The 14107-nt window shown below is 38.0% G+C and overlaps 1 protein-coding gene across 8 annotated transcripts in view; it reads left to right on the forward strand.

The window, feature by feature from the left end:
* The first annotated feature begins 595 nt into the window (after positions 1-595).
* acaca (acetyl-CoA carboxylase alpha) overlaps positions 596-14107 on the forward strand; it is a 59073-nt gene continuing 45561 nt past the window's right edge. For 6 of the 8 annotated variants that reach the window (XM_049475309.1, XM_049475325.1, XM_049475341.1 and 3 more), the window contains exons 1-9: positions 597-831; positions 4669-4918; positions 9074-9206; positions 9921-10059; positions 11480-11589; positions 11701-11782; positions 11879-11977; positions 13664-13770; positions 13871-13981. In XM_049475309.1, the coding sequence (XP_049331266.1) occupies positions 4698-4918; positions 9074-9206; positions 9921-10059; positions 11480-11589; positions 11701-11782; positions 11879-11977; positions 13664-13770; positions 13871-13981 (1002 nt within the window). In that variant the 5' untranslated portion in view covers positions 597-831; positions 4669-4697. Of the gene's footprint in view, positions 832-1414; positions 1865-4668; positions 4919-9073; positions 9207-9920; positions 10060-11479; positions 11590-11700; positions 11783-11878; positions 11978-13663; positions 13771-13870; positions 13982-14107 lie in introns of those variants that run through there. The other 2 variants (XM_049475323.1, XM_049475320.1) reach the window with 2 other exon arrangements.

Genomic DNA, 14107 nt, shown 5'->3' on the forward strand with positions numbered 1-14107 from the left:
AATGTGCAGGTATCAGGGAACCCCTATTAAATTGCGGGAGACTCCCTGAACTCCCGTGTTAGTGTGCACTGGGTAGTGAATGTTACTTATTTAAACTTAAACAATGTGTACAGGCTATAGCTATACTTGTAAATGTTTCTTATATTATACCATAATCATAAAAAAACTATTCTGAGCCAGTCAGCATTAAAAGAGACTTTCTGTTAATCGTGATAAACCTGTTATTCCAAGGAACAGACTTGTAGGGCGAGAAATGATTGTTGAAAAAAAATATTTTTAGGTAAGGAGCACCTGCTTTAATGATCAAGAGATGTTTTAAACTTAACAATTCTAACATGTTTTAGTTCATACTGTCCAAAATATGCCTCTCAAAGACCAACACTGCAGGAGAGAAGGGCTGTTAGACCAAATGATGCTCCTTTAATGCAAAGCGCGTTCGCTCAGATCAGGCCATACTGGAGTCGAGCACGTGGGCACGGTCGACTCCTCCATTCATTGGTCACACCTTCTTTCTGCATATGCATGGTTGAGCCCGCCCCCGCGACCGCGGCGTGAGTTCTGATTGGGTCCTTCGTGCGGCGTGAGTCGGTGAGCGGCCAAGGTCAGAGGTAGATGGCCAAAAGTAACCCCCCTTCTCTCTCGGCATCACACCACCGTGATGTTGCTGTCAAAGGGGCTGCAGGGTGTTCTCACCGGCCGGCTGTGAGAGAGACGAGTCTCAGCCGGAGGACGAGATTATGACCGGAGAGAATTAATAAAAATAAAAAAACAGAGGAGAAATCCGTTGGAATCAGCAGCGCATCAGAATAGCTTGCCGGCTCTTCTTACACGGTAAGTGGATAACGGCTGTGTTCCAATATGCGCACTTGTGCCCTAAGTAGAACACTTAGCTAGCTAACCAGTCAGTGCATGCATACGTGTGTTATAATTAAGCTGCTTAGCTAGCTATATGCCTTAATGACTGCGTACGCTTATTACAGTATGTTTAACATTAGCTAATTTCCTTTCTTAGGTTAGTTTAAGCGCAAGTTTGTGCGTAAAAATGGAGCAGAGTGCGCTAGTGGCAGCTAGAACTTATCGCACTAGCTAGGCTGCCTAATTACAGCGTAAGGATGATTATTGGAACGCACGAAGCGTATTATAGTTACCGGTGTTAGCTAGCTTAGCTAGGTTAAAATGCTATTATGCAGTTAGCAAGCTCGTTAATTAGCTAGTTTAGCTAACTGTCAGATGTAATGTCTAACTGTCTAACAGCTTACAGCTACATAACTTAGTGTTCACTCGAAAACAGAGTTGTTATTGACCATAAAAGAGAGAGAGGGACATGAACAAGCTAGCTGGCTAACCTCAACTTTAATGTATAGTTAACAATTAGTCTACTAGGACGCAGAGACGTCACAGGCTTGGTTTCTTTCTAAGCTGTATTTAAAGCGTTTAAGCTCTTAATGTTAGCTTATAGTTTTCGCCATAGTTAGCTTAACTAGCCTAGCTAGTCTAACAGTGGAGGTAATAACGTGTAACACTCACTGCAGCTGGTTTTCCTGGTGTGTGTGTGAGTGTGGACTAGTTTGTCAGGTTGAGCAGGCTGGTTTTAAGGCGTGCCCAGTGCAGTTTCTGTGTACAGCCAGTTAACTAGGAACACTACTGTTATCGATAAGTGAGATAGCTAAAAGCAGACAGTACTGATGGAAATACAGCACTATAGATTCACTAGCTAACCTGGGTTTACCTGAACTGAGAGGATAACTTACTGAAGTGTCAGCTGGTCAGTGATGGTGTAGACTGGAGTTCTGTGCTGCTGGGACTGTGAGGAGAGGAGGAGAAGGAGGAGGTGGGTAGATCAGCCTGGAGCAGCAACACTGAGGTAAGTTAGCTAGGACTAGCTAGCTAAAAGTGTTGTGAGTTTAAATAGCTTGCTAGAAATGTCTATAACAAAAGTTAAAGTAACTATTAACTGCAAAAGATACAGCTCAGTATTGTTTAGTATTTGGTGTAAAATAAGAGGAGTTAGCAGTAAATCACCAGCACAGAATTAAATTGAACCTTAGGCATTCACAATATTTTGCCATCAAAGCATTTCAGCATAAAATGGCTAAATAATGCACTTTTAGTGTTATGCCACATAAGGGAATCACAAAATAATTTAACAGTAAAGCTTTTTAAATGTTTTAAATTGTGGTAAAAGCATGAAAAAACACATTACATTTGACAAATATTATCTTTTCAGTGCATCCCTATTTAAGACATCAAATAACTAAGAGGACAAAAAGTCAGTTACTTTTTATGCAAATATGGTGTGTAAGCTGTATTTAAGAGTAGTCAAAATAATTGTACTCATGTGTACTGAAGCTCCTTACAGACAGTAAAAAAACACTGACGTTTTACATAAGTAATTTTAAAATCACAAACTGGTACATTTTGACAGGCAGAAAAAATGACAGTTATTAGTAAATTGTTGCTTGCATATATTCTTGCAGTTATAAACTGTACTTGACCCTGATTAATCTGCATAGCAACCGTTATTTTGTGTAAAACTACAGAAAATGTTTTTTTAATTGTTTAAAAGCTGTAAAAAAAAAACAAATAATTGTATTCAACTTATACAGAATAAATAATATATAATACTATATAATTATATACTTTTATAAGTAATAAACATATAATTCTCCAGAGAAATGTTTTGCAGGGAAACAGTTTAAAATGTATTGAGGAAAGTTTGGTATATGTGTTTTTTTTATTTTGTTTCTTTCTTTTTTTCTTACATCATTTTATGATGTATGTTGCATTTTGTCTTTCTTTTAATGGTTAATGACTTCTTAACTGTAAACCTCATATTTTAAATGTGCTATATGAATGAATATTATTAATTTGCCCACTGCTTTGTAAAGTGAATTTTTTTAATAATTTAGAGGAAAGTTATTTAGAGTGCAAATTTGTTTATTGTAGAGACACTTGCCAACTCTGTTGTCTTTACAGTGGTAATAAAAGAAAGTATTGCAAGTATAGCCATTTTATTGACTTTTTTTGCATCATCCTCCATTTACCTTTTTATTCTGCATTTGTTTTAGAGAATATGTTTTATCTATTGTGAAACAAAAGTCTCGGTCATTGGACTGTGTATTTATAACCATGTTGTGTAATAACTTTCTGAAATGTATCTCTTCAGATATCTGGGTCCTCTCACCACTGCTGTAAACAGCTCCGATTAGACTACCTATAACAGGGGTGTCAAACTCATTTTGGCCGAGGGCCACATTGGCATATTGGCTGTCCTCCGAGGGCCAGATGTAACTTATAAATGTAATAAAATGTAACCAAATGTAATATATGTAAATGAATGTAATTACTCCTTAATGTTAAATAACTCTCAATATATTATTTATTCAATCAAATATTACAGTTGCATGGAAAAAATGTTTGCTTGTTGCTCTATTAACATAAATCCTTTTAATTTGTCATATCATGAAATCCAAAAACTCCATCAATCAAGAACCAAACTATTCAAGTGAATAGAAATGACATGACATCAAGTTATATTAACTTTGAAATTATTAACTGAAATAAGGCTTAATAAATATAAAATCAAATTGTGAGCTGTTAAGAACATAGCATTTCCTCAGATTTAGCAGTTCCTCATCCAACCACTAGTGGGAGCTGCAGCAGCAGCACCACAAGTCCGCAGTCTTTACTGAGTCAGAGCTACAGCCCAGCCACGGGCTACAGGGCTCAGCTCAGCCAGTCTGGAGCGTTTTTAAAATTTTTAAGTTCTTCTGTGTATGAAATAAAGATTTTTGTAACCGAATAATACAGCTCTCTACAGTTCATCTTTCAGCCCAATCAGCTAACAGCAGCCGTTTAGAGCATGAGTCACTGCTGGGATTACATTATAAACAGGTCAGTTATCGCGCTGCTAACCTCAGGATGTTTATAACTACGGAGTTTAGTGGACACACCACGGCTGCAAGGTTAGACTGTTGAAGGCTACTGAAGACTATTAAAGGCTATTGGAGGTTATTGAAAGGGTTATTGAGGGCAGAAATTAGTAAAGGCTGGTTAGATAAGTGATTCACGTCCTCGTACTTTGCTGCGGTGAAACTGCGACTAGCGCTGTCCCAGTGATGTTTATTAACGTCATTAAAACAGATTTTGTCAGCTATTGTCTTATAAATATTTACACAGAACTTATATCTCTCCTAAAAAGCGTTTATTTTGGTCAGTAACACTCTTCGTAACACAAAAGGCATACCGGTCTTTCGCCTTGAAGCACAGCCGTCCGTCTGCATCAACTTCTCTTTTTCTGGACATTATGGGATAAACATTTATATGTCTCAATTCCACCCGCGAAGTTACACCTTCCCTCCGGCAGGGTTTCCACATCAATGACTACACTGCCGTGTAGTGGCAGTAAGCCGTAACTTTGCGGGTAATACAATCGACAAGCATTGTGGGAAATGTATTTTTTGGTCAAAGAACGCTTCTGACTTATTTATTATAGACACTAAGATCTTACAAGCTCTCGCGGGCCACATAAAAAGACGTGGCGGGCCACATTTGGCCCGCGGGCCTTGTGTTTGACACATGTGACTTATAACATTTAATGCAGAATGAATATTAAAACCCCTCAACTTTAAAATGTGTAAAATCATCTGTGCCTCTCTGTGTCTCCAGTGTTTGGTGCCTGCCAGTGTCGTCCAGCCATGGCAGAGCAGGAACCGCCAGTGGAGAAGCCTCCGGTTGGCCTGGCCTCTCACTTCATCATTGGCTCTGTGTCGGAGGACAACTCTGAGGATGAGATTCTGAGCAAGGTGGAGATTCCCGTGGAGGAGAAAGAGCGCTCCCTCTCTCCATCCTCCGTCAGCTCAGACAGCACATACGAGATGGGCTTCGAAAGCCTGGACGGGCCATTGCACAACATGAGGTCAGGAATGGGTTCAGATTTTTGCTTATTTTGGGGCATGTTGCAAAATGTTGATTCAGTAAAGAAATGTAAGAATTTTAAAAGCATTGAAGGATTGCTCTTAAAATGAGTTAGTATGCTCTCTAGTAGTAAAATAAGACCCTAGAGAAAGACTTTTAATCATAAAACCATTTATATATAAATACAGAATATGAAAGGTGAAGATGATCTTATGCTTTACAATATAAATAATAATAATACAAAAATTAAATAAATAATATTCTTATCTGATTTATATTATGGTACTTTACATTACATGTTTGTTATTGTTAGTATTTAGCTGTGTCTCATGTGCCATATATTATTGACTGCTTTTCATCTCCAGATGGTTTTATCAAGTTATGTGATGCCAGCATGGTTTCCACATAGCCTCAACTTTTTTGCATGTTATTCCTTCAGGAATTAATGGGTTGTGCATTTTGGCACCACTCAAATATAACAAATGTTACAAATACATATATAACACCCAACCAGCAACCAATTCCTTGAAACTCCCAAAATATCATTGCTATCTCATTGCAAAACTGTAGCAACCACCTAGGATACCAAAGCAACCTCTTAGCAACATCCTAGCAACACTCTAAGATACCAGAACAAACACCTAAAAAACACCTTTGATACCATAACAAACACCAGAGATACCCTAGTAGGCACTTAATTAACACCAGTTAACTACCACCTAACAACACTATTGCGTTCAGGTAGAATTTTGGTATTGTAAATAAAAAAAAACATTAAAGGATCATTTATATTACAGCTTTGGGGAAAAAATAAACGACCACCTAAAAATGATGAGTTTCTTTCTTCTGATTTTACCAAATTGAAAACCTCTGGAATATAATAAAGAGGAAGATGGATGATCACATGCCTTCAAAGCAAGTTGAACTGCTTGATTTTTTACACCAGTAGTGGCATAAAGTTATTCAAAAACAGTGTGTAAGACTAGTGGAGGAGAACATGCCAAGATGCATGAAAATTGTGACTAAAAACCAGGGATATTAAACTACATATTGATTTCTGAACTCTTAAAACTTTATGAATATGGACTTGTTTTTCTTTGCATTATTTGAGGTCTGAAAGCCATTTCTCATTTTATGCAAATAAATGCTCTAAATATTTTTATTTGGAATTTGGGAGAAATGTTGTCCGTAGTTTATAGAATAAAAGAACAATGTTCATTTTACTCAAATGTATACCTATAGATAGCAAAATCAGAGAAACTGGTCTCTTATTTTTTTCCTGAGCTGTATTTTATATTTTCACCAACAGCCATTCACTTATTTTGCCAATTACAGTTTTGCTGTATACATGTCTGGGAGGTGTAAAATGGTGGACAGTGGGTTCATGGAGGTCTCCCTCATTGCACCCCCCCCACCCCCCCACCCCCCCACCCCCTGCCCACTGTCACACAGGGCTTTGCTGTGTGAGCCGGATTGGTGCAGCTGCAGTGGCGCTTTGCCTTCTCTCTTTAACTCCAATTGACTAATAATCGTAAACTGTGCTGAATGCTGTGCAGTTAGAGTGTCAAAATGGTCTAAATTATTTTACAGTTACGATTCAGTGACTCCTAACTCTTTTGTTCTGCATAAAACTCTTTTGCTTAGAGTGAATGGGGCTAGCAGATGGTGCTGAAACTGCCATTCAGGCACAATAGGACCCGCCTTCTGCCGTGCTGTTTTCTTATTGGTCAGGAGGAGGAGTTGCTGTTTGAGCCGTTTTCTTTTTTTCTAAAAGCATGATGGCGTGTATAGGTAGGGGAGGCATGTACCAGCGGGCTGGTGATGATGTAACGACGCAGTGTCAGGCCATACGGATTTCAGCCAAACACACACACTCGGGCCTCCCCTCTGGCTCACATTCCTGAAGGACAGGAAAGATTTTTGTCTTTTCACAGCCCGTCTCCTCTTCCCCCTCCTTTTTCTGCACTTGTGGTTTAGGCTTCTTAAGAACGATATAATGTGCTTTCTAGGAAACTGCACTTGAAGGGTAGAATGTAGAGCCTTTGTCTTAAATTGATGCGACAAGCCAGTCTAATTACGTTTAATGAATTAAATGGCAAATAGCTGAAAATTGAGTAGAATCTGTAAGATCAAGAAAACCTTCAGCGAGAAAATATACAGCTCGGAAAAAGAAAATAAGAGACCCCTTAAAAATTATGAGTTTCTTTCATTTTACCAAATAAAAAAAAGGCTGGAATATAATCGAGAGGCAGATGGATGATCATAAGCCATCAAACCAAGCTGAACTGCTTAAAGTTTTGCACCAGGAGTGGCATATAGTTATCCAAAAGCAGTGTGTAAGACTGGTGGAGGAGAACATGCCAAGATGCATGAAAACTGTGATTAAAAACTAGTTTAATATATACTAATTAAAATATACGCAGAATTATTTAAATACTGTTTATTTTCTGTATTTTATTATAAACACTCAAAACAGTAAACCGTCACTTAATAAATGTTACTACTATCTAGATTGTATGCATTAGTCATCTTCAGTTAATCAAGCTGAAATCTGGCTACAGAATATGCACTGTGCCACATTTCTTTGGGTGTTTCAGTTATATTGGGAGAAGTTTTGGTTGTCAAATGCATATTGGAAAGTCTGATGTGTTTACACTGCTATAACATGTGGTTCAAATGTGTCTCAGACCAGCTCCTTAACTGGTTTAAATAACTGCATTTGTATCTGATTTAAATGTGTATTTTGGCCTAATCCAGATATAATCCTGTATCTATAGACACATAAAGTGACCAGGTGCAAATTTTAGCTCTATACATTCTGCTAAAACTGCATTGTATGCTTTTTAATGAAAAGCTATGCATAGATACAAAAAAGTAACTTTTATAAATTTACAGAGGGTAATATGAAGTTCTGTCTTTGATTTTGTTAGGAGTATTTGTTGTAGCACTGTGTTAAAACTAATTTCATCATATAGATGCCAGGCTAGATCTTAAGTAGGGCCAACATATGCGTTGTCCGGCCGCTGCATTAACACTGCCTCCTTGTTTCTGCACTCATTGTCCTTTTCATCAGCTCTGTGTACAATAGGAGCAGTTTGTAATTCTATAATTACAAAGTAAAGTCTGTTTGTTTTCTGCATACTGTATTATCATCCATACACCCTGTTCCTTAATGGTCAGGACAACCAGAGAGCAGCAATTTTTGCTTTTATTGTAATCCATCTATGTTCTTTAAAAATGATGGTTACAGACACCTCAGTAATGAAAAACATGCAGTAAAAAGTTGCTTTCAAGGTGAGAAATGCTGTCCGACACTGGTGTTGGTGAAGTGCATACCTAAATCATTACACACTTCACTGTGACACAAACAGGCTTACTTTTAAGAATTTCAAGAATTTTAAGAAATTCAAGAATTTCCCCTCAGGGATCAATAAAGTATCTATCTATCTATCTATCTATCTATCTATCTATCTTTCTATCTATCTATCTTTCTATCTTTCTATCTTTCTATCTTTCTATCTTTCTATCTTTCTATCTTTCTATCTTTCTATCTTTTTATCTTTTTATCTTTCTTTCTTTCTTTCTTTCTTTCTTTCATGGTTTTTGATACCAAAAAGACTCACTGTGTACAAAAGAATGATGTATAGCTAGTGATTAAAATTTCTTTAGAACTCAGTGCAGTTTGAGGAAGCTGTGTGATGATTTATGTGTGAGGTTTGTGCAATTCTTTTTCACGTTTTAAGTATTAGGTTCATGATTTCAGGGTCAGGGATACTGACCTACACCTCTGTCATTGGTTTCATGCATAAGAGCATTTATATATTCTGGGAATTGATTGTAAAATTCTCCTGGGGAGTGCAGGAATATTATAGTTAATTTAAACTCTGGTTAGTTTTTAGAAAACCTCCTGTTTAACAAAGCAACATCCATCATCTGGGACCTTCTTGTCACCTGAATCCCAAGTGGTCACAATCTGAATGTTGGACCAGTGTGGTTCTGTGGTTATGTGACATGCTGAATGAGATATGATGAAAAATAGAAAAAAAATGTGCAAAAATAATTATATACTACAACAGTGAATCATTTTAAACAGCTATGCATCTATATCATGTCATATCCAATCTTAAGTAAATTGTTTTGATTTCTCTTCTTTAAGGCCCAGTATGTCAGGGCTGCACTTGGTGAAGCAGGGCCGAGATCGGAGGCGCATAGACCTGCAGAGGGACTTCACAGTGGCCTCCCCTGCTGAGTTTGTCACCCGCTTTGGAGGAAATAAAGTCATTGAAAAGGTAAGTTAGGTCACCACAAACATTGATCACCCACTTTATTACACTCATTTTCCATTGTATCAGCTCCATGTACTGTGTAGGGGCAGTTTGTAGTTCTATAATTACAGACTTTACTCCATCTGTTTTTCTACATACTTTTTTACCCGAGTTTCTTCCTGTTCTTCATTGGTATTTGGGTAGTGGGTCATTCTCAGCATTCACAGTAGTGCTGGCAACACAGAGTGTGAAGCAACAGACAAATGAGCTTCTACTTCTGACTTTACACCTACAAGGTGGACTAACTAGGTGGGTCTGTCTAATAGAGTGGACAGTGAGTGAACACAGTGTTTAAAAACTCCAGCAGCATTGCTGTTTCTGATCCATTCATACCAGCACAACACACCATCATTTCCATGTCACTGCAGTGCTGATAATGACCCACTATCCAAATAATACCTGCTTTGTGGTGTTATTTATACAGTTTTCCCCACTACAAAAAACATAGTTTATCTTTCTATTGATTTATTGAAAATAAGACATCAGACATCTGGCTAAAACATCTGCATCATGCTAACTGTCATCTATTGCCTCTTATTTATTGTTAGAAATGTTTGCAATTCACTGATTGGAATCGAGTGTGTATTGAATGTGTGAGTTTAGTTGAATGTAAGAATTTAATAAACTGAACTATAAAGCTGACTGTAGATCAAAACTCAATATATTTTGATATTTTAGGTGCTCATTGCCAACAATGGCATTGCTGCAGTCAAGTGTATGCGCTCTATCCGACGCTGGGCTTATGAGATGTTCCGGAATGAGCGGGCCATCCGCTTTGTCGTTATGGTCACCCCTGAGGATCTGAAGGCCAATGCAGGTAAGTGAATAATATAACTGAGAGGAAGAGAGGAAACTCTCTCCAGGTACACAGGACTGGTTAGCAACTGTCAGCAGGTTGGATGGAATGCGAGGTGCCTCCCAGTACAGGTTCGATGCAGAGGTTTCGCAGCATGTTCTCTGGCCAGAACCTTAAGCAGTTTAGGCATCCTGGGAGAGCAAAAGAGGAGAACCATCCGCAAGACCACTGATGCGGCAGAGAGGGCCTCAAGATGGCTTAGACCCAAGAGAAGAGGACCATAGAGCAGTGGTAGCTAGCTAGCCATATGGACACAAGCTGTGGTCTGATCAACCTCAGCAGGGTTACATGGGTGAGGGTGTATGATGTGGAAAAACCAGAAAAAAAACCCTATGATTCCAGGAGCATCACTAATGAGATGTATCATTAGATGCATTTACAGAAGGAAAGTTTAGAAATGCATTATGACGAAGGAGGAGGCGCTTGGGATATGAAACATACTGTAACAAAGGCCTAACCAGCAGCATTTCAGTTTACAGTTGAGGGCTGGCTTTGTCATAGACATGTTTGTCCTAATTAATAGAGAATGAGACTCAGTTCGGTGAGGTGGAAGTTTGAGAAATGCCTTCATGGATGAGTAGACAGTCTGAGGGCCTCTCATAATTTAAAATGTATTAATTTAAAATGTAAAGACAGTATGTCGATCACATTTCATAGATAGATAGGGAAAGGAAAAGGGGAATGTGAGCATATTGTCAATAAAATTTGATCAAGCTAACAAGAGAGCAGTAATGTAAGACATATATGGAGTAAAACTTTTTAAATGTGTTTATTCCGAGTCATTTTGAGCATTTCTGACAGTTTGGACACAATTTAAAGAATAAAAACAAGACTTACATTATGTTAAAACGACAAACATGCCAACATTAAGTGAACAGTACTGGGCATAAGTTTTTTTTTTTTTTTTGTGACAGTAAGTATATTTGTATGTCTGTATATATAAATATGTGCATTATGTACAGTATATGAAAAAGTGTATACATGTGTAGCCTGCTCCTTATATATTGTGTCTTTATATTTATCTATTTCAAATTGCTCTTGTGTCTAAACTGGACTGTGGGACTACAATTTCGTTCTACTTCATGCACCAGGTTTGATGTGAAATGACAATAATGTCTCCTTGGATTCTTGTATTGCACTAGACAGATAGCATGATGTAGTTAATGTTGTTTAACTGTGGTTATTATTGCTAAGTAGGATTAATATTATAAATCTATTGTGTTCGATAAGTTCCATAACAGGAATAAGAAAAATGTTAATGTACATGTAAGTTATAGAATTATGGATTTATAAGTTTAATGACTTTTTGTTATTACAGAAACAATCTTGTGAACGCAAATTCCAGCCATTAAATTAGATTTTTTTTTTGTGATTCCCACAGAGTACATCAAAATGGCTGATCACTATGTACCAGTTCCTGGAGGAACCAACAATAACAACTATGCGAATGTGGAGCTTATTTTGGACATTGCCAAGCGCATACCAGTTCAGGTATTTCAGACAGAAAATGCCACATTTACAATAATCTGTAAAATGCAGATAATGCTATTCCTGCTGTAGGAGTTCTCATCAAATCTCACTTTTATCCATTTCTAACTATAGGCTGTGTGGGCTGGCTGGGGTCATGCATCGGAGAACCCTAAACTTCCTGAGCTGCTGCACAAAAACGGCATTGCCTTCATGGGTTTGTCTCTAACACTTATGCACGTGTATATTGGATTATTAGTAGACTGTTGTGTTTGTGGTAATATTTCCCTTTGTGATTTTTCTCAACTCGCAGGTCCTCCCAGCCAGGCGATGTGGGCTCTAGGAGACAAGATTGCCTCTTCTATTGTGGCACAAACTGCTGGCATCCCCACTCTACCATGGAGCGGATCAGGTCTGTTTGTTTATGCTTATTTACATGCAACTTGATTAAAAGTAAATGCTGCTTTCTGGCAAGGGCAGCATTTTGTGCATCAAAATTAGGGATGTTCGGCGTTGTTCTGCCGAATTCAGCACCCCCACCTAGGAAAAGCACCCCCTCTTGAGAGTGTATTTCGAAGTAAAGTTAAAGCGGATTATCTAAGCTTTTATCTAGAAGATAAGGATTACGAGAGGGGGTGCTTTTCATGGCGGGGGTGCAGATTTCGGCACTACTATGGTACCGAATTCAGCACCCCCGCCAGGAAAAGCACTCCCTCACTGGGGAGGCTCCAGAATGCTTTTCCTGGCGGGGGTGCTGAATTTGGCACAACCCCGGCATTGGAAAATACCAATGTAACGCATATTTTTTTAAATGTTTTTTGTATGTCTATGCAAAAACTGCTGTATTACATCTGTAAAATGTAGAAAATGGAATTAATCGCTCTTAAACTAGCATTAGGTCTAAAATATATTTGTCAAAAGTAATTTTGTGTCTCCAGAAACAACCTTTTTCATTACTGGACCATTTATATATAAAGGAATAAACTGCAGTAAAAGTAATAAAGTGCAGAGCTTTTGGTAAAAGCAGATCAGCATTGTCTACACACACTGCTTTTATAGGGTCAGTTTCTGGGACTGCAACTAAACCTTATTCTAGACTACCCAACATTTGAATTTTCTTTTGTAAAGATCGGAAAGGGCTCTCTGACCTGTGAACAGTTACAAAGTACAAAAAGAAATATGTGTCCTCAGATTATCTGACAGTTCTGATATAATTACCAGGTCATAACACCAGCCAACCAGTAGTTAAAATGTGAGTCTTGTCATATGCCTTGCAGTATACAAAAACACATTGGTGCTGTAATATGCTATATGATTATTTTGACCCTGAACGTTTTCATGAATATGTTGACTCACCAAATATACACCCACAGAAACTCTCGTTGCAGCCCTCAGCAGTATAAGTATTTTCAAATGCCAGTATTAAATATGGCATTAATTTGATTACTTACCTAAAATGCTACAGTAACTAACAGTGGAACAGTATTGTAAATTCAATTGCAAAAAGAAATTCTTTACTAGCATCCTTTTATTATTAGGAAAAAAATAGCCATTATACTTAGCTTGGTCTGACCATTGACTGACCATTATGAACTTGCAGGATCTGATCTATAAACTCTAAGAACTATTTTTGATTTTGTCCCCTTTGTTCTCAGTGTAAACATAATACAGGTAAACTAAAGGTTACTGAGGTTAAATGATCATTGGAATGGTTGGTTATCAGCTTGATTATTGTACTTTCAGTCCATTCCAGCTGGGATATATATATTTACTGTTCTCATGGCTCTGGTTAAATCTGTTCCTTATGTGAAGTCAATGTAACAGATTGTTCCGTAGATAACATTTGTGAAAAAAGAGACAACTGCTCCTGTTCAGACTCTGGTTGCAAATTTGACAACATGGCAGACATTTTGGCCAAATTTTTAAAGAAGAGAAAGAGAATGGAACCAGGGTGTACTGACCAAAAAGACTAAGCCATTGCAAAAGTGTAGTTTAGGTCTGCCCTTAATTGGGCATAAGACACCATCAGTCAAAAGGCAATCTATAAACAGTGTCCGCTACAAGATGTATGAATCTGTATGTTTGTGTACCCTCACAGGGCTAACCGTTGAGTGGTCAGAAAATGACCAGAAGAAGCATATCATCAACGTTCCAGAAGATCTCTACGAGCAGGGCTGTATCAATGACGTGGAGGATGGTCTAAAGGTACTGAGAATTCTCAACATCATTCCACACCTTTGCTATGTTGGTTCCTCTCTTAGCTATTAGTTGTTGGCGTATCTTACCACTTTGCTCTTAATGTCAGGCTGCAGAAAAGGTGGGCTATCCTGTGATGGTGAAAGCCTCAGAGGGTGGAGGAGGAAAGGGCATTCGCAAGGTCAACAGTGCAGATGATTTCCCCATCCTCTTCAGACAGGTCAGTGGTCATCATTTTTAAAGATGTAATTATAAAATACTTTTCTGTGGATGCTGCAGAACAGCATTAACCACAAGCAGTAAGTAATTGTTTGTATAGTAATAGAAATTCATGAAGCACAAATGC

The sequence above is a fragment of the Astyanax mexicanus genome, chromosome 1, assembly GCF_023375975.1.
Source record: "Astyanax mexicanus isolate ESR-SI-001 chromosome 1, AstMex3_surface, whole genome shotgun sequence".
In the NCBI taxonomy this organism is placed as follows: Eukaryota; Metazoa; Chordata; class Actinopteri; order Characiformes; family Acestrorhamphidae; genus Astyanax; species Astyanax mexicanus.